The 19,875-nt window shown below is 39.5% G+C and overlaps 1 protein-coding gene and 1 non-coding gene across 2 annotated transcripts; one reads left to right on the forward strand and one right to left on the reverse strand.

The window, feature by feature from the left end:
• The first annotated feature begins 643 nt into the window (after positions 1-643).
• Positions 644-1,066, forward strand: LOC136420681 (melanopsin-B-like). Its single transcript, XM_066407791.1, has one exon. It carries the CDS (start codon positions 644-646, stop codon positions 1,064-1,066), a length of 423 nt encoding a protein of 140 aa, XP_066263888.1.
• Positions 1,067-8,921: 7,855 nt separating this feature from the next.
• On the reverse strand, positions 8,922-8,993 carry Trnae-uuc (transfer RNA glutamic acid (anticodon UUC)). Its single transcript has one exon. It is a non-coding gene; the product is annotated as a tRNA-Glu (tRNA).
• Positions 8,994-19,875: the final 10,882 nt, after the last annotated feature.

Consider the following 19,875-nt stretch of genomic DNA (forward strand, 5'->3'; position numbering starts at 1 on the left):
TGCACGGCATTCCCCTTCTACAGCCTCACATAGTATTACATACTCATAAACCCCATCCATACCCTCCTTTTCAGCTCGGCCGCGCAAGCTGATTATTGGTAATCTCTCCGGACAGCTTTTGGAAAAGACGATCTCCCATTCATTCCGGGGTGAAACCACAAAACACGCTCATCGCTCATCATCTATCTTCTTCTGAAGGATTGTGTCTTCCTCGACCCACTTGCCCCCCCGAGTCGAGATATTTTAAGGAAATCCTTTCTATTTCTTCAAAAAGCTCACACGGACGAGAGAGAGGTAGTGTCGAGGGTTGTGATTTTCGGATTGTTGTTGTTTCTGCTTCGCTTGAGACTTTTGCATGTTTTACAACTGATAGCAATAACAACATTCAGACCCGAAGGCAAGTTTACAGATAACGCTTCACGTCGCTACTATGGGTCGCCAGGAGGTAGTAACGTGGTGCGTCGTGAGCGGAACTTCGTCATTCAGACGCCTGCCTCTCAGTCGAGCGGACTCCAACCGCCGTCATGGCTGCCGCCGGGGACTCAGCCGAGCAACCCAGCCAGTCTAAGGATGCCGCATCGCAAGAATTCTCGAGAACAGTACATTATTTTCTCGCCGGAGAAGATTATTTCCCAAATCTGAGATGATTCATGAGGAGAGTGGTGTAGAAACCATGGAGGGGGGTCCGGAAGGAGACAACGCCACCTACGATCTTCTCCCGATGCTCCAGCCCACAACGGTGACCGCCGCGGCAACTTTCCTCGGAATGACGATGTTCCTCGGGACGGTGGGAAACATGATGGTCCTGTACTCGTTCCTTCGGAACAAAGCGCTCAGAACGGCCGCTAACGGGTTGATAGCGAACTTGAGCGCTTCGGACCTGGTGGCCTGTACGGTGGCATCCCCGATCGCTCTGGTTGTGGTGCTGAGTCAGGACCCGCTCCCTCCACCGGTCTGTGATCTACAGACGTTCGTCTCAACCCTGTGTAACCTGGTCACCCTCCTGATGCTGTTGGGGATCAGCGTGGACAGGTGGCTCAACATCAACTACCCTTTCACCGGGTGAGTTACTTCATCACATCATGCAGAACTGGTTAGACGGTACATGTAGCCACCATTCACCACAACACAAACACTAGCTAGAGAAAGAGGTAGATAGAGAGTGAGATTTCTGCTCTTCGTAGAGTGCTAACATTAAAAGAGGTGTGTGCGGTTACAAACAGGCATCCATTGTTGTACACTTGCAAAAAAGGTAAAACATGTACATAAGATGCACGTTGTAGTCGGGCATCTACCAAACGATGTTGGGCACAAAAGCTAATGATTGTTCGATACAGAGCATCGTTAGAGGTAGCACAGTATCGCGGAATTCCAATGTGAATATAGACACGAGACACGTTAAGGATCGTAGAATCTTCATCATTTATTCTATAATTGAAAGTAATGATTTGAATTGAGTGGTTTTGATTCCAATTGTCATTCAAGAAGACGTCCCTACGTAGTATCCATGAAACTAAAAGTATATAGAGTAAATCACAGTAACTTCATATATTTGTAATAGTCTTCGAAATCACGATAGTCCGTGTATCGGTACTGACAATTGTATCATAGCTTGACCTGAAGCTTGTGTAACCAAGGGCACGACAGTAAGGTACAATCAAAACATTTTCAGATCTTTGAAGGGCATATACACGAATCAAGGGATGACCTTTAAAGTTAAGGCATAATGATAGTATTTTCAGGCCCATGATTGGCCATTCAGAAGAATTTGATTTGATAGATAAACGATGAAGCATAATTGTTGGAGTTTTAGACCTATAATTCAAATGGTAAACACTGACATCCAACATTGGTGAAACATAGCAACGGTATACCTCGGCCTGAACTCGAACAGTCTCTATTTGCACAATACAGATATGAATTACAAATGTAGACAACTATCTAATCACTTATAAATGTGTCTTCAAATCACAGATGCTCTAGGATGGCACTCTTCTTAGTCAATGTGTCTTAGACATTCCAACTTCTCCAGCTTACGCGCATTGATATGGTACTAGCGATGTCTACAAATACCTTGTGTCATCAAAGTGTATAAGTTTGCTTGTTTCGCCTGCACAGACCATCGTTGTTAATACACAACTACCTAGTCTGGCGACCTGACCTGATCCTTGATGGGACAAGCTTAAGCTGGGCATAACGATAGGAAAATATGAATAAGACTACTAAGAGACGAACCAAAGATGCTGTCCTTGCTCATGACTTGGTGCACATTTGAATTTCTATTCTAGACCCTTTAAGTTGACTTCAAAGCAATAGAAACTTTGTGGGTCCATATTATAAATGATGAAACAAACATTACGATCCTAGTGCGCACCTTTCTAGAAAATCAAAGCCTATTCAAAACACCTCACATTTCTTTCTTACAAGACCATTATTTTCCTGAGACCTACTAATAACATGTGATATATTCACTGATTACACATTCTTTAGAATGCTATCCCAGCCTTATAATGGCTAGGTCAGCAGAACTCACTCCTCCGAGACAAAGTGAGATACCCTGCAATTAGGTACGCCATTAGCTAGCGGTCTCTTTTGAAAATTTATGATCACTTATGATCATTCATGATATTCATTTGACAAGACCTTTAGTAATGACTACACAGCAATGCACCAGGCTATGGCTTACTTGTTGACAAGAGGTTAATATGATATTCACTGTTGTTGAGACACTCGCTTGTCAACGGGGTAAAAACAGAACAGAAAGGCATGGAAAACTACAGAATGTAGATCCCCCATTTCCAATGCCCGAAAGACCGTATGCTCACATGACGTACTTCTGACTGCAGTCATATGCTTGTTAAATTCGTAGGCTGCATCTAGCTTTGATAAAAAGATGGAAATTATATACATTACTGTTATAGAGCAGACAGTGGTGGGGAAATGACAGGCTCTAAACAATATAACCACGTACGAAATCTGAGAATTTATATTTCTCCAACATGTGCTACATAACTTCTTGATGTCATTGCTGAATTAAAGGTTTCTTAAAAGCAAGCAAAAGTACTATTCTGTACGTTCAAGAAGAAGACGAAGAGGTCTGCTCAGCTAGAAGAACTTTAATGTGCCGTGGACGGACACAAACTTGTGTTTATCTACGACATCACACAGCATCACACGCGAAGTTATTTTCTAATCGACAACAATATCATAATAGGGGGCCCAAAATCTCATGATTTTGAGGTCTCTGGAAGACCTTCCCACATACTAAGTATCAAGACAATCCATTCAAGCATTCTTGAGTTATCGTGTTTACAGATGGAAGGAAGGACACACAAACACACACCAATGCTGACGAAAACATAACCTTCTAGGCGAAGGTAATAAACGTATCAAGTATCAGATTTCTAACTTTATTGGCCTAAATGTTATCTCGTAATCCACGCCTGTCTTCCTCTGATGCTCTAAACGACATTCCTCGCTGCTCTAGTTGACACTGTGTAAAATTCATGAAGAATCTGACCTCCTCTTCTTGCAACGTGAATTAGCAGCCATGAAACGCTCTAATTGGCAATGATGATGGATTGGTCTCGCAGAAATGGGGAACGAAAGGTGACAAATAGGTTCTGAAAACCTTTCAAAAAAGCACTTTGCTAAATCAAAAGTCGATACCAGTGGAATAGGGCATAGCATTAATAGCAGTAATTTGTGAGAGAGAGCACTTTACCACTGTGACATTATGAGTAGCAAAGCATGGAATTTGGAAAGACATCTTGAATTGGGCACAGAGTGCATTGACATAACAAGAAATTGCAGGTTTTTTTCGTTACTTTTTTCTAGCTTTGCAAAAGTAACATCATATCGTAATTGTTAATCATGCCGCAGATGAAGAGAGCGTGCATCTGATTCTTTTATTATGAAGGCCTCCTATTCACATGTGAATGATCGCTGTGTATTATTATATACTTCATTGATACACGTTTTTATTCATGGATACTTCAAAAACATGTCACAGTCTAGACATGAGATGTATTAGCCGGGCTAAACAATAAAACTGAAAAGTCAGACCTCTACATACCGACAACACTTGCTGAAGAGTGTCCACTTAAAACGTCAAGCTATTCGCTTGTCGTGTACAACTGTGAGCTGCATGTTCCATTACCACTGGCAACGCCGTAAATCACAGGCAGAACATAGCAACCATGGATTGCCACAACAAATGTGTTTTCTGAAAGAACAGCATGGGTTGTTACATGAAATATGGTATTTGGCAGAAATAAACGGGAGGCATCAACTGAAAATGTCCCGTAGTGTGTAGTGTTAAAAGGACAGGTAGGAGCTATAAAGGAATGCCTGAACATGAATAGCACAAACTCGCAATCCTATGAGATGATAAATTGCTTCTGTATAAATTGCAAAAGGGACCCCAAGAAGTGCCATTATACTTGTTCTGTGTGGTTCAATTGAGATGTAACACAAGGAAAGCTTTTAATGACGGAGTGCTCTTCCAAGGCTAACACTTGTCAAAAGAAACTTTGTGATGACGTTTCACGAGTCCTTCCTACTGTGCTGCTATGCCTGGAAGGCAACCGTAACACCTTTGTTTTGTTTACTCTACGTTTTAGCGAGAAAGAACAGGAGGTGTTCATTTGAGGTTTATCATTATTTTTCATCACTGAACACCCTCCCTTATTCATAATCCGATTAACCACTTCTATTCTGAATATTAGTTGTGTTTTACTTCTTAATGGCAGCAAGTACTTCAAGAGTTTTATGGTGACAAATATGTATATGAATTGAAAATACTAGTAACCTAGTAGATAAATAGATACTTGCGTCACTGAAGTAAAGGAGGCATTACACGTTTAATACGAATATGTTTTTTAAGCAAATCACGTCTTGTTATTATCTTTACACTCGAGGTCGTAACTGGTTGTCTTTTTTAAATATGTTTTGATGGTTATTGATACCTATCAATACTGCATGCCATTACTTAAATATGATAGATAAACCCCAATAATAGGACTGTAGAGCCACAGCAGACGCTGCGGTCAACCCACAGACTGACCAGGATGCGACGCCATAGTCTCTCGAGACTGACGACTGCCAACAAGCCAGATAAGAACATTCGGTATCAATCATGTATACTAAGTCTTCTACAATGGTATCATTGCAGATTATTTATGTAAGCCACAAAGACGGCGTGTAGCAGACATTTCTATGTCATTCTGTTTAATTTGAATATTTTGCAGTTTCAAAGGTATGAAAAGCAAAAACAGTTGGTCTACGGTCTTGAAATCAGCGAAGTTTGATCTACAATGTGTACGTCTTATTGCATTTCGGGGTCCTTCTAATCACCAATATTGGATCAGCTTTATGGTCGGGTTTAGAAAGGGCACCAAATTTCCTGAGCGCTGGGAACGATTAACTCGAGCGTATTCCCTGTAATACGCTCAGGTGATTTGGCATCAAATTGTATCTCAGCGAGACACTGAGAATGTGTAACCCCGACAACCATTAATGGATCAATGGGACGACACAGCAGCACGGTATTTGCCGGCCATAGACTCTGTGATTGGTGCTTTATGACAACATGATTCATTCTAACATCATGGTCTGTTGTTTCGACTTTGCCATGATTTGTTCTTGAATACCCGATATGTGTCCAATTATACCACAGGAGGCAGAAATTACTAGTAACTCTCGCGAACTGTACAGGTGTACAGAAGAGATAGGAGTGAAACATGTAATTTGTCAGGCTTTGCCCAGCTTTGACGGTGTCCTTCACTTAGTCGGGGTTCCTCGTACCCTACAAACATGTGCAGATAATGAATTTAAATCCATTGGGTCTTCCAAAACATGTCAAGTTACTTGGCGTTGGATGAAGGTACTAGGCGAAGTAACTAGGGATTTAGATAAGTTTCAGGAACAGACTGTATGTCCAAAACAGGATTAAGCTATAATTTCTACACAATGGGAAAATGACACTTACCCAAACTTTCGACTGAACAGTACCAGTCTTTAATTATGTTGAGCCCAACATACTGTTGGGCTCAACATATTGTGTTCGTAAGGTTTCTTTCTCCTGTCAAATCTTGTAATCGACTCAGCTCGGTCGTCCCTGGACCAACTGAGCTGAAATTTGGTATACAGGTACAGTGGGTAAATACCCTGGGAGCTTTTTTTCATTTTTTTCTGACCAAAAACGTACATGTTGTCCTCCTGTGCTCTGGAAATACATCCAAATGACCTGAAATTTGCTATGGGGGTACATTGAAGAAATATTCAAAAAATCCCCTTCGCACTTTCGGCATACAACACTTCGAAATACGATTTTAGAGGGTGTTTTGGGGGAGAAGATCGGCTATTTTCCTCATATGGGGTCACTGATCTTTAGGTCACATCTTTATTTATCTGGCCAGGTGGACTAATTCGGTCAGCCAATGAGAGAGCGCAGATTTATCAAGCTCAACCTGATTGGTTGAAATAGTCAATTTAATAAGGGGCACTACTGGTGCAGGCATAACTTCACTACTCCCTGGCTCCCATCCTTGTGTTGTTATTGTTGTGTCCTACTGAAGTTAAGTGCAATTGAGAAGGTTCAAAACTTTTCTGGTTGTATTTTTCGACACACACGGTGTTTTTCTTATTTTAAAACTGCATGGAAACAAAGATTTCCACAAGTTTGCAAGCTTGGACACTATGGTGAAACCTGACATTTCCTCGCTATGTGCACTAATTTTCTACCCCTGTGTCTCCAAGATTGGACACCAGTGCAGTGCGCACAATAGTGCACACAAAGTGTCCAAAGTTTCCCACCTTAGGAAACATCCCGTGTCGAGACGTTGACAATAACATTAACAATCACAATAGAGAGTTGTGAAGTGCGTGAAAATTTACCTTGAGTAAGGAGGCCCTTGCTTTGAGTAATTGTTTAAAGTTTTTTGGCTAAAAATGACGTAAACCTAAGAATTGTCGACCCCCTTGCGTAAACCCATGTTACATGTCTACACTATTGGGCCGCGGGGAAGTCTTGAATATCGGCACTGATCGATAGCGCATTAAACAAAATATGTGGCGTAGCGTTGTACTAAAAAATAGTATTTTCATCGCAACCACTGGCACTTGTTTAAAAAAGCCGAAGATTTCACCACACACAATCGTCTGCAACTTGTTTTGTTTGTGGTAATGTTACCAGATAGTCGGCTTGATGGCGAAGTTTTGTTGGTCGCCTTTTTGCATATATTAACAGTGTCATGCCAGCGCCATATTGCATTATCGGTCCTACATTTACTTGAAGTAAACATAATTTACTCTTTTAATACGAAACCAACTAGGATAAATACCAAGTACATTGAATTTCAATTATTCATCCAAATACCAACATTGCAGACATACAACAAACGTTTGCCTCTATGCCACAGTCGCTTTTTGCATGGGGAGGGAAATGGGCGAAACATGTTGCATTTGCTCCCGCGAATGTTGCCTTTCTAGTTGTCAATGATTTTTCCATTGCGTTGAAAAGTAATTGTACTCCATAAATGATTCTGCAACACAAATGCACTTTCCAGCTTAAGTTTGAATCTAGTTTCTCGTCATTTGGTTTGAGATCCTATACTTTTAATACAAAATCTAAAAGAGACATTTCCGTTCGACTTCATTAACCCTTTGTGTCAATCGTAACTCTTCTTGTAAAGATAATCCTGGGGCAATCGTACCTTAATGCACTCCCCAAACAGCAACGAAACTGCCTTCTGATGTAGCCATGGATCAAGTTGTGATACCAGCAGATAAGCGGAATGGTTTTACCTCGCATATCATGAATCATGAATCTGCCCATTGACTTGTATGAACCTTTATGTATCATGGCGTGTTATCTTCCGATCTTGGTAACAGGGTACATTTGTAAGAGGCTATGGGGACTGAACTTGAAGACAGTTTCAACCATATTCCTGAACTTCAGAAGACTGAACATCTGAGGGATTCTTCATCGTCTTATACATAATTCTTTTGATTCTTGTCTTTTTCTGTGCATTCGGTACGCTGTTTATCATTCTCTGGCTTTGAAGGATATGCCGTAGTACCTACCCTCAGTTTTAGGATGTGTAGACCACCATTGCCAAGTAACGCATTCCTGGTAAATTGAGGACTATGCTAGTGGCATTTGTGACGAGGCTGAGATACTTTTAGCTCTGTTACTTATGAATAATGCAGGTTGCAATAGCATGTCTGCTTGAGTGTTCAGGCTCAAAACAACATTTAGGCACTTCTGATAGATGGCAATGTTATCTTCGTATCATTGTAAGTTCATGATATGGATATGAAACTTCTTTTGCGTCGCGAAAATGTTTCGAATTCATTCGGCGTCGAAGAGAGTGTTTAGGTTTCATGAATTCGTAACTGACATTATAGCTCATAAACGTATTTACACCAAATAGCCTCAGTGCTGGTCAAGGCTTGCACGAAAAACAATCAAGTTGCATTGTCCAAACTCACGGTTTGGAGTCATACAGTGATTGATATATGTTTCTTAGCTTTGCTAGTTATAGCATTATATTGCCCATCATGTTTATGAATACATGTCTGCTGTTTATGGCAGACTTTTTTTTATCTTTGAAAGTTAAAAAGATTGAAATTTATGCCAAGACATCAAGAAAGAGGTAGTCATTTTTTTGCGCATCTGTGGACTTGCAAGATGATAACAAAAACGTGTTTGTTCAACAAATGCAAATAGTACAGCGTGTGACAACTTGTACAAATTGGAGACTAATCTACTCTTCAAAATACTATTAGTAGCACAGGAGGAAACTCTATACTTCACAAGGGTGGAAAGCCTAATGCACTTTCCTATGTACTATCCTATATGTACAATGCAATTTAGATTGTAGATATAGTAGCTTACATGAACTTAAAAGCATTACCACTTTCAACGCCGGGAATCGAACCCGGGCCGTGTGGGTGAAAGCCACAAATCCTAACCACTAGACCACATGGGAGGACGACGTATATATCATATCACACGACATCCATGTGATCGTTATCGTAAGGATACATCGATATTAATTTGCTCTCTTGCAGCATATAGAGGAGAAGGTGAATGAGTATTATGAGGCCTCGAGGGTATATAAAATCATATTTGATAACTAATACCCCGATGCTTGCTTTAACTGATATAGTGACGAGCTTAGTCAAATAAAACCCGCCTGGAAGCATCCTGCACCGCTCATTGCTCTTTTCAGATGGACATGATAAAACAAAATTGATGATTTTTATCATGCCACGTTTATTAATCATGATCGCAATTTGTTATAGATTTTATTGTCAATAGAAGCGGCTTAGATAAAACATTGCACATTCACCATTCATCATAATTGTAGACCATTGATATTGAATATTAATTGAACATGATGATGCATTATTTGAAGCTTTATTAGGGTATTCGAGCCACTGAATGCTAGATTTTTTTACCCACGCCTTTAATCTCTCTCTTCCCAAATCTTATTAGGCTGAGTCAAGATTTAAAATTCACAGCATCATACATTAAGACACGTAAGGCGTAAAACATGAGAGGTCTCCGGGCGTTTATAGACTCAGTCATATATAAGACTTTAAATGTACATGTGATTCTTTAATTTGTTGAGTTTATATCCAATACTACGACGTTGATCTATTGTTTAGACTCCACATCACCATAGAGAGAAATCCATAGCTTTCTCTCACGCAGTTAGGACTACTCGCATACCGTCACTTATAATTCTATTAAATCCTAGTCTATATGTTGTCCCTGATATTTCTCAACAACACTGTTTACTGTTGTTCGCTTTTAGGTTTTGGTCATTGCTCTAGTTTCAACAACGTGTGGATCGGCAAAATCGATCTTTGTTATCTCCTTCCTAGCTAACGGCTTTACTGTCAATCTCTCCATCTATCAAACTCATTTAATGGTTTTGTCACAATCCCTGTGCTTTGAAATTCATTTATCTTTTTATGTAGGTCGTGTATAATTCTAGTATATGCATTACACACTTTCATTGCGTGTTGTTAGTTACAGCATACTGTAAGTCTTGATTTGTTAGCTGTAACTTCATTTTAGCTACTTTAACGGCCACTAGTCAACCGATATGATTTCGCAAATATTTGATCACTAATATTTGCGACAGTGATGTTTGTTCCCATAGTAAAAATTAAATGCAGTGAACCACTCACTTCCCCAAACTGCTGAAATTACCAAACGCAATTTTAGATTTAAAGTAGTAACAATACATTACCTCTATAAAGCTCAACATTAAAACGCGGTATATGATAATATCTGATGACCTTAGCAATGACTTTCACTGGTAGCTGACCGTTATGGAACAGTCATCAAAAATACAATTTCCGAAAACATGGGTCCACTCGAGCCGGAGTTCAAATGGCATGGAATGAAATTGGAGCAGATAAGTGGTTTTCACCTCAGAGACGAGTAAGCAGGAAAACCACGTGAACACCACGCGTGACAACTGAACACTATTGTAAAACCATGGGTTTGCTCCAGCAAATTCATCGATTTGTCTTCAATTTAGTTACATTACTGAGGTGCATCTAATATCTAGCATTAGTCTTCCTGCATGGATTTTATACAGAACGTTTTACAAAATTAAATACAAAAATTTACAAAAATACAATACCAATGATATTGTCTACAGAACAAAAGATCAGCTAGGTTTACATTAGTCTTTTAAAGTCTTTATTTTCTGATTGACAATCGCCATTATTTTGGTTATGGTCCGCTGTTGCCATTTCTCATCCCCATAGAAAATACCCTTCCAGACAGAACTAGTGTTAGCTTCCCACAGAAATGCTGGCGAAAGTGACCTTGGAAAATCGTATTCACGTTTCTCAGGATTACTCTTCTTCATCTTCTACCGGAGCAAATCAATCTTCAGTTAAAAATCATCTTCAAGTCAGCTCCGCGACGCCAGATGTAGACTTGGGCGTTTGAATGATTGCAAGCAAGGTCGCTACATAACGTGTCCCGTGAGATCAGTACTAAACGCTACATAATGAAAATACATTCCAGTTCTATTACGGTGGTATATTACACATTTTCAATTTTCGTCTTCAATGCTTTACTAGCAGCTTAAATCTTTAAAGACCCCGTAATGGAATGAAAATAATTTTGTGACTTGGGTTACGATTTTGTCCTGATTATGGTGATATGATTTTTTTCATTTTTATGATGTTATACATGCAAATTGTTTCTATGTTATCCATGTGTCAATTGATTATTTATGTCTTTTGGTATTGCAAATATAATAAAACCAAGAAATACAAAGAAAAATTGCTACCAAAATCATAAAAAAACAAGTACATGATAACAAAGTAAAAACACAAATCAATCGGAGTAGCACTTTGATAATGATAGCAAAAATCTTAGATGAATTAACCACTTAAACAAAATAGTGATAGTACAAACTGATTCTTATGATCATGATAATCGTATAAAAAAAAAGAGTTCCACGACCTCATATCTCCATGAACAATTCTATTCATGCAAATGACTGACACATTTGCATGATATATGCTTGGTCATAAACACCTTTATCTAACTTACACATGTTACAATATTGACAGTCCTATAATTTTCCAATTAGATGAATTATGTCATCGTTGCATTAATTATGCAAATTAGGAATTTATTTGCATAATTGGTATCTGTTGATGCTCCACCTTCAATAAACTACATATGTTACATGTATTAGAGTCTGATAATGGAAAACACTGCAAATATAGATTTTCCTCATTAGCTATGCAAGTAAAGCCACAATAAGCATAATTTACACTTCATTATATATATCTCTGTCTAAGCTACCTGCATACTAAGTATCATATTGACGTTCCGATAATTTTCTGATTAAATGAGATATGGTGTTTTGCATTTATTATGCAAATTAGGAATTTATTTGCATAATTGGTATCTGTTGATGATCCACTTTCCATACACTACATACGTTACATGTATTTGAGTCTGATAATGGCAAAACACTGCAAATATAGATTTTCCTCATTACCTATGCGAATTAAGTCTCAATAACCATAATTTGCACTTCATTGTGTATATCTCTATCTAAGCTACCTGCATACTAAATATCATTGAAATCCGTCGTTCCTTTGTTCAGTAATTCTCCTTAGAAGATTTTCACAAAAACGCCCCTGCAATTCCAGAGGAAGCTGCTGGGGGGTCCAAACCCACACCACGTCTTCATTACACGACAAGCTATCTGCCACCAAAAAATCAAAACCACAGCACGTCCAGGTCAAAAGATACAAAAATGGAATTTCTGCTACAGTACCAAGGTCACATACCAGGGGGCCCAAAATAGACCTTGAATTTTGGCTTCACAACACCTTCCCACATACCAAATATCATCGTAATCCATCAAGAGGCTCTTGAGTTATGCTGACTACAGTAGTCCCTAAACACAAACAGACAAACAAACAGACACACAGACACACCCAAAACGATATTTTTTCATGGAGATAATAATGTGATAACATAAGAATCAAGGTCATGAAGCAATAATACAGGTGACGGCAGAATTGCTACAGGATAACATAGAATATGTTTCCTAATAGCTATGCTCAAATCTCACAAAGCCAGAAATGAATCTCATTGCTGCCGTCAATTTCAGAATATGGAGAATTTGGTCGTTGCCAGCTTTAGGGCTACATAGTTTGGCCTGTCCTCTTCGTGAACAAATCTAGATAGTCATATCTTTGGTCAATTGTATTTTTCCAAGGTCAGCAGCATACGATCAACTATCTCCATCATACGTTGATGAAGGTTAGACATCTAATAAGATACGCCAAAAAAAGCTACTCATTGTCAAGCAACTGGATCAAAATTTTGAAACAGTCAGACGTTACTATTTCATTAAACTTACTATTCTATTGAACCATCAGAAATTGTCCTCACTTCAGTAACATATCTAGTCAGAGTACTAGTTTTGGTATAAAACCTAGTTCTATCATATCTTTCTTTAGTCACTGACGAAACATAGCGGATGCTGTCTGAAACGTCTGACTGTTTCAAAATTTTATCCAGTTGCTTGAGTAACTATTTTGGCGCATCTCCATCATACCTTGTGCAATTATGTGGACTCGGTAACAAACGTCACAAGTACGTGTGCTTTTAGAAGATAACAGACTCATTACGTAAGCCAGATTGCCTTCAAGAGTCGTTCCAATACGTAGCTAGGGTCTTGTTCAATACATCGGGGTGCAATTGCACCAACTTCATGACCGCACTGGAAAGCTTTGTAAGAACTCTGGGTGTTCGGGACAGACGTCATTGAGAGACACTCAAATGGTCTGAGGGAGATCTTATCAAGGAACTTAAATTCCCTAACCGTCCATCAGGCTAGGGTGTTACATAAAACCTAGCTGGTCGATGGCGAAACTACGTGAAAAGTAAATTGTGGTGGCAGCGTAACGGTGTAGGGTTGTACTCCAGGGTCTAATTTGTAGGGAGTGGGGATCATTTCTCCAAAATTGAGGTCTGCTGAATACTTCTGGGAAAAATGTCAAACCTGGTGAGAATTAGAAGAAAAGTAAGCTAAATTTGAATAAAATATACGGGCATCTGTCAGACGACGCGACGTAAGTACCACCACCCTAAGAAATTCTGATTCCCAATCAGAGCATCCAATATGTAGGTATTAACTAAGTAAAAGAAAACGTTATGCATTCCAAAGATACTTTAAAAGAAAATAACTTTACACACATTGAAATGTCAAAAACGTATTTTCGTATTCGGAAACAGCTCGGAAAGGAACATCAACAGAAGTTGATTATCGTCGAATTGTATGTCATAGCCATCCGTGCGACCTGACATGAAAAACTTATGTAAGAACTCTCTCCATAATACCGAAAATAATTTCATAAGGTTGGTAGAACATAGGATATCGGAGATTCTTTTTGCACAACCAGTACTTCTCACCTGCTGACGCTTCGGTGTCTGTCAGACACCTTCTTCAGAGCTTCAGACCAGTGATGAATCGGGACGAGGGGGGATATAAGCTTAGCCACGTTTGGGATTGTGTTCTAGCCGCAAAAGCGCCACCTACTTCGGCTACTTATAGCGGCGAGATCTAGAAGCAGTACTCCAGTCAGAAGCTCTGAAGAAGGTGTCTGACAGACACCGAAACGTCAGCAGGTGAGAATTACTGGTTGTGCAAAAAGAATCTCCAATATTCTCTCTCCATAATATATATATAAGTGATTATCTTAAGCTCTCAGGCAATGCCTTGTCCCTTCAATTACCTACATCCTCTACCTCACAGCAACCACTATCTGAGGTCAGTCTCCCTTGCAGTGATATGTTGTGATCCATTGCTTTCATAACTCCAAATGATACTAGCAAAAGTTAACTTTGTCTTTGAAAGACAGGGACTACTTTATCACCCTTTCTTCTAATACCTCTAAACGCTGGTGTTATTTGAACAGATGGCATGGTGGTTCTACGAGCTTGCATGTGTGCAACTGCCGTTAGCATTCTCATTCAAAACATTAATCACTCACCACTATTATTCAACCAAATGACCATAGATAAGGCTTATCTATATCCTGACATTCATCAAAGGCTTTGGAAAAAAACAAATGATGTTATAATCATGAACGCTTCGTGTGTATGTGCTTTATCTCTTTCACATGAACACTTTGAAAGTAAAGTCTCACATTCATACAGGAAATGCTGTTAAAGCAGGTGTATAATTCCGTATACAATGGGATAGAATCTACCAATACCCTCCTACACAATTCTTTTACTTTACACAATTGACCCTTATGTTACACTACATTGCTAATGCCATGCTACAGTACTAGTAAGTGTACTTAAAAGTGCATTAGTTTCACATTCATACAAGAAATGCTGTTTTAAAAAGCAGGTGTATAATTCCGTATACAATGGGATAGAATCTACCAATCCCCTCCTACACAATTATTTTACTTCTACACAATTGACCCTTATGTTACACTACATTGCTAATACCATGCTACAGTACTAGTAAGTGTACTTCAAAGTGCATTAGTTTCACATTCATACAAGAAATGCTGTTAAAGCAGGTGTATAATTCCGTATACAATGGGATAGAATCTACCAATCCCCTCCTACACAATTCTTTTACTTCTACACAATTGACCCTTATGTTACACTACATTGCTAATACTATGCTACAGTACTAGTGTACTTCAAAGTGCATTAGATGTGCACTTGAATATGCTACGAAACTTGTTCATACATTACAATTCAGAAATAAAAACCATTGAGTAATCTGTGGGATATAGTTCGAAAGAAAATGAGGCAGAAATTCGTCGAGATTTTTTTGTTAATTTCAATGTAACACTTTTGTATTTAGTGTATGAAATGAAGGCTTCTAAAATCACATATTAAACATCAAAAATTGTATTTGTGGAAATTAAAGATAAACTTTATTGTATCCAGAATCAGAGTAAGTCTCATACTTACGGCTTGGTTGTAGTTCATATATATCCTCGCCATTCATAGTGATCCGCTTATTTTTCAATACATGTATCAAAATACTTTAAAAAAGTACTTTGAAATATAAGCCCGTTAAGTCTCTTGACGTAGAACGCCGCTTTCATATATCCCTAAGCTTATATTGTCATTTCGTTGTTTGAAGCTACAGCATGGATGTACCCCGGGGGTACCATATATGTCTGCTAGAGTGATAACTTTCTCAGCAGTATACATTGTTGTGCCGTGTAGGTAATAACTTAAGTTAAAAGAACAAGTAGTAACTGTGCTTCTTTTGACCAATGTCCTCTACGGAGGACAATGTACAAAGGATAAAAGCTTTCAAGTTCTTTGGAGCTCGACGAAACTAAGTTTGTTCCTAATGAACATCCTGGACATACGCGGAAGACCGAAATAGCAAGTTCTGTCAAGTTATAAATAAAAGGAGACAAAAAGAAAACTACTGTCTTGGCTTGATGAAAAGGGTATGTTGTATGCTCAGGCATCTTTTGGCTCACACATATGCTTTAACGTGGCAGTGACGTCAGCCACGCAACTATTATTTATCACATGCACGGAAAGATTAAGTTAAGAGAAATGAATAAAGATTTTGATTTCGATAAGCACAACAGTGTCATCGTAAACAACATTTAACGATTGAAGATTGCACAGAACATGTAGCTACATGTACCTCCGTGGGAAGCTGCTTCAGTTTGGTACATAATTACCTTCGGAAAGGAGGGTGACCTCCGACGGTGGTACTGTTTTTTATGTGTTCGTGTGTTCGCATCCGTAACTTAAGATCCTTTGAGTGGAATTATAGAAATGTTGGTGTTTAGGTTGTTATGAAGGTCCCAAAGAAACGTGGGGATTTGGGGGCCCCTAAATTCTATTAAAGGGAGGGGTTGATAAACCTTCACCTTTAACGTGCTCGAGACATCTTATTTAATGTCCCTTCCAAAAGACGGGCCCAACCGAGATACCCTTCCCAGGCCAGGATTGGACCGGGGTTTCCCAGTTACCAACTAATTTGAATCAGAAGCTCAACTTTGAAACTGCTACAGGGACATCCCCTAAGAACAAACGAGGACGCTAAATAAAGATGTCAACATGGGAAAACTGACTGACAATGACTTCATTATCTACACATCAGACAGTGCTATGGGGACTAGGCCAGATGTGTATCAACACACTCCCATTTGTCTCTGTCACTTTATCAACCGTGAGATTACGGATGTTCCAGTAATGCCACCGTGCCGAGTAAAAGTTTAGATAAGTTACGAAGTTGGCACAGAGCCCAAACTAACTTCACCGCGAAAAGAGCACGCTCAGCACCGGCAACCCTGCGGAGTCAGGCATCATCGCTGCCGGGTGAAAAATGGACTCGTGACGGCACAAGTACGTGTCGCATTAACGAACTGACCTTAATTGCTGTCAATTTGCAGGGGTAGATGTCAGAGAAGGGACTGGTAGAGCGCTCTACCGGGTCGTGAAAAACGTCTTCGCCGCGGTAATGATGCGATCAGGGAGTTTTTCGCGCTCGTAAATGACAAATGATGGTTTATGAACATGCTGACAAGGGGTGGGTAATTGCACGTTTTCAGCACCAGGGGACTCAAGCTGATGCTCTCTAATTCTGTAGAAACACAATTATCGCAGTAGACATGCTGGGAACTTTTAGGGATTTCAAAGAACGTAGACAGAAACTTAGTTATTGGACACAATATATGGTCATCCGTAACTCTATGCGACATTTCAGCAATATGGTATATCAATAACCATTGATACTGGCTAATTATAACACATACTAATTGAAGAAACGTGGCAATGTGGGCATACCAAGATCCCCTAATGACAAAAAAGACGGATGTGTGATTAAACTCTGTCCGTAATGGAGGTTTTTGCTAATTCAGTTTTGAGATTAAGAAAAGGATGCAGAAAAGGATGCAGAAAAAATTGTGTGGCCAGTGATGAATTTCCTATAACTGATAAAAGAGATGCAGAAAAGGGTGCAGGTAGAAAAGGATGCAGATAAAATAGAAAAGGATGCAGAATAGAAAAGGATGCAGAAAAGGGTGCAGATAGAAAAGGGTGCAAATAGAAAAGGATGCAGATAGAATAGAAAAGGATGCAGAATAGAAAAGGATGCAGAAAAGGGTGCAGATAGAAAAGGGTGCAAATAGAAAAGGATGCAGATAGAATAGAAAAGGATGTAGATAGAAAAGGATGCAGAATAGAAAAGGATGCAGAAAAGGGTGCAGATAGAAAAGGGTGCAAATAGAAAAGGATGCAGATAGAATAGAAAAGGATGCAGATAGAAAAGGATGCAGAATAGAAAAGGAAGCAGAAAAGGGTGCAAATAGAAAAGGATGCAAATAGAAAAGGATGCAAATAGAAAAGGATGCAGATAGAATAGAAAAGTAAACAATAGAAAAGGATGCAGAAAAGAATGCGGTGTATATTGTGTGAGGGCACGCTGTCATAAATCGTAAAATCCTGATGCAGAAAGTACCGGTGATACCAGAAAAACACAGTTAAACTTTAACGAGGGAAGGGCCCCGAGAGAAACAGTTGGCAGTATACCTCTGGGCCCTGTTATAAATGACAAATGTGATTCTTTCAATACGCATTCTGCCGTCCCATAGTAAGCAGCTTCGAGAGACGAAACTGTGCCAAATTCACGTAGACATACATATTTGTGGTATTGCATTCTAAACCTTGCTTTCAGTGAACTTTAACCATTTATCACAATAACGCCGTTACAAAAATACATTTGGCGATGAGTACGTGACAAATTGAATATCAACGGCAGAAATAAAAAACACCAAACCACGCACAGCATGACTTATTTCTTTTACAGGTTGCAGAAAAAATTAAATGTCAAAATGCGATGAGTCAAGGTATACTTCTACGTCTTTCTATCATCCATCACGCCGATACTTGTTAATCATAGCCCTTTTTGTTTACCAGATAGTTTTTCGTTACGAACAACGGGGACGTACTGTATTTCAAAAATACCCTAAGACATGGTACTTTACAAAATGCTTGCTTCGTGTTTTTACTGAATGCTTGCAATTCAAAAACATGATATAGCTTTGTTAATCTTATTTCAAAGTTGTTGTTTTTTTCGGTTATCACGACAATGGTTGGTACAGTGATCCACTTTTCAGCCTTTTAGAACGACTCTAAACATCACTGTGCGCTGTTTCATTCCCCTGATCTTCTTAATATTTATCTATAAAATTACATATTCAGCTACTGGTCTTCAGTTTGGGCAATGTACGATTTCGCCTTAATCTTCTTTTCCCTATCTCCATCATGTTCCACCTGCACACCTACGCGTAAGTCACACAATCTCCCGGAATAATAACCTGCGAGCGGTCCGTGGGATAACAACATTATCCCCATGTTTGACAGGCAAAATCCCCATGGCTGCTTTGCCATTTGATATAATACCTGCGGTGTCTCCCATTTTCTGGGTGACCTTTAGTGATTCATCCTAACCAATGGTGCTTGCACCCTGGTGCCATTAAACGGGTTTAAGTTGTGTAATCCAGCTTGAAGGGTCTTTGGAAGATGTCTCATGATCAGCTGAGACTGAGTGTAGCATAGAACTTGACCTTCTTTAGATGATGAAGAAAGGTTATACTGGTTGAACTTTGCTATTTCGAATCGAAGGCAGTCAGGGTAGCTCTGACGACATTTGGTCCTTCTCACGTATATGTATTGTAAAGTAATGAATTCGTTTTCTTGATGGAATCTTTTGGAGCTGCTTCTATAGCTTCGCACGGTGAACAACGTGTTACACCACCGATTTGGACTAGTACAACAGGAGAGTTTGCTTTTCACGCAGTTTTGAGTTGACTAAAAAGAAAGTACAAGCGTGAATAATGCGGGGAATCTTCCTCAGCCACAACACATTTGTTCTATTGAGCATGTATGTGCCTTAACCTGCCCTGGTGTAATGGACTATGTATGGAACATTGATTAATTCTTACCGGCCGCTGGCAGAGTCTGTGACTGTGAAATTGAAGAGCAAATAGGTAGAACTGGGCAAAGCTGCGGGCAATTCCCCTCTTCGCTTACTTGATTCTCCCCAGGTGCCCATGACCTTCAAAGCAGATTACGTACAGAATCTGGTCACCATGTACCACTGATGAACTGGCAGTGTAAAAACTGTTTAATTTGTGGCTTAAAGTATGAAGACTCATCTCTCAGGTCGTATATGATGATATTACAATACCATTTCTTGTCGGATCACAGTGTTGGTGATCCTCCCCTTCCCCGGGTGACCCTCCTCTTATTAACCCCAGTTTCTCCCGTTTTGGCTCTGGCCGAAAACAGAACATCCTGGAGGGAGATGT

The sequence above is a fragment of the Branchiostoma lanceolatum genome, chromosome 1 (genome assembly GCF_035083965.1).
Source record: "Branchiostoma lanceolatum isolate klBraLanc5 chromosome 1, klBraLanc5.hap2, whole genome shotgun sequence".
In the NCBI taxonomy this organism is placed as follows: Eukaryota; Metazoa; Chordata; class Leptocardii; order Amphioxiformes; family Branchiostomatidae; genus Branchiostoma; species Branchiostoma lanceolatum.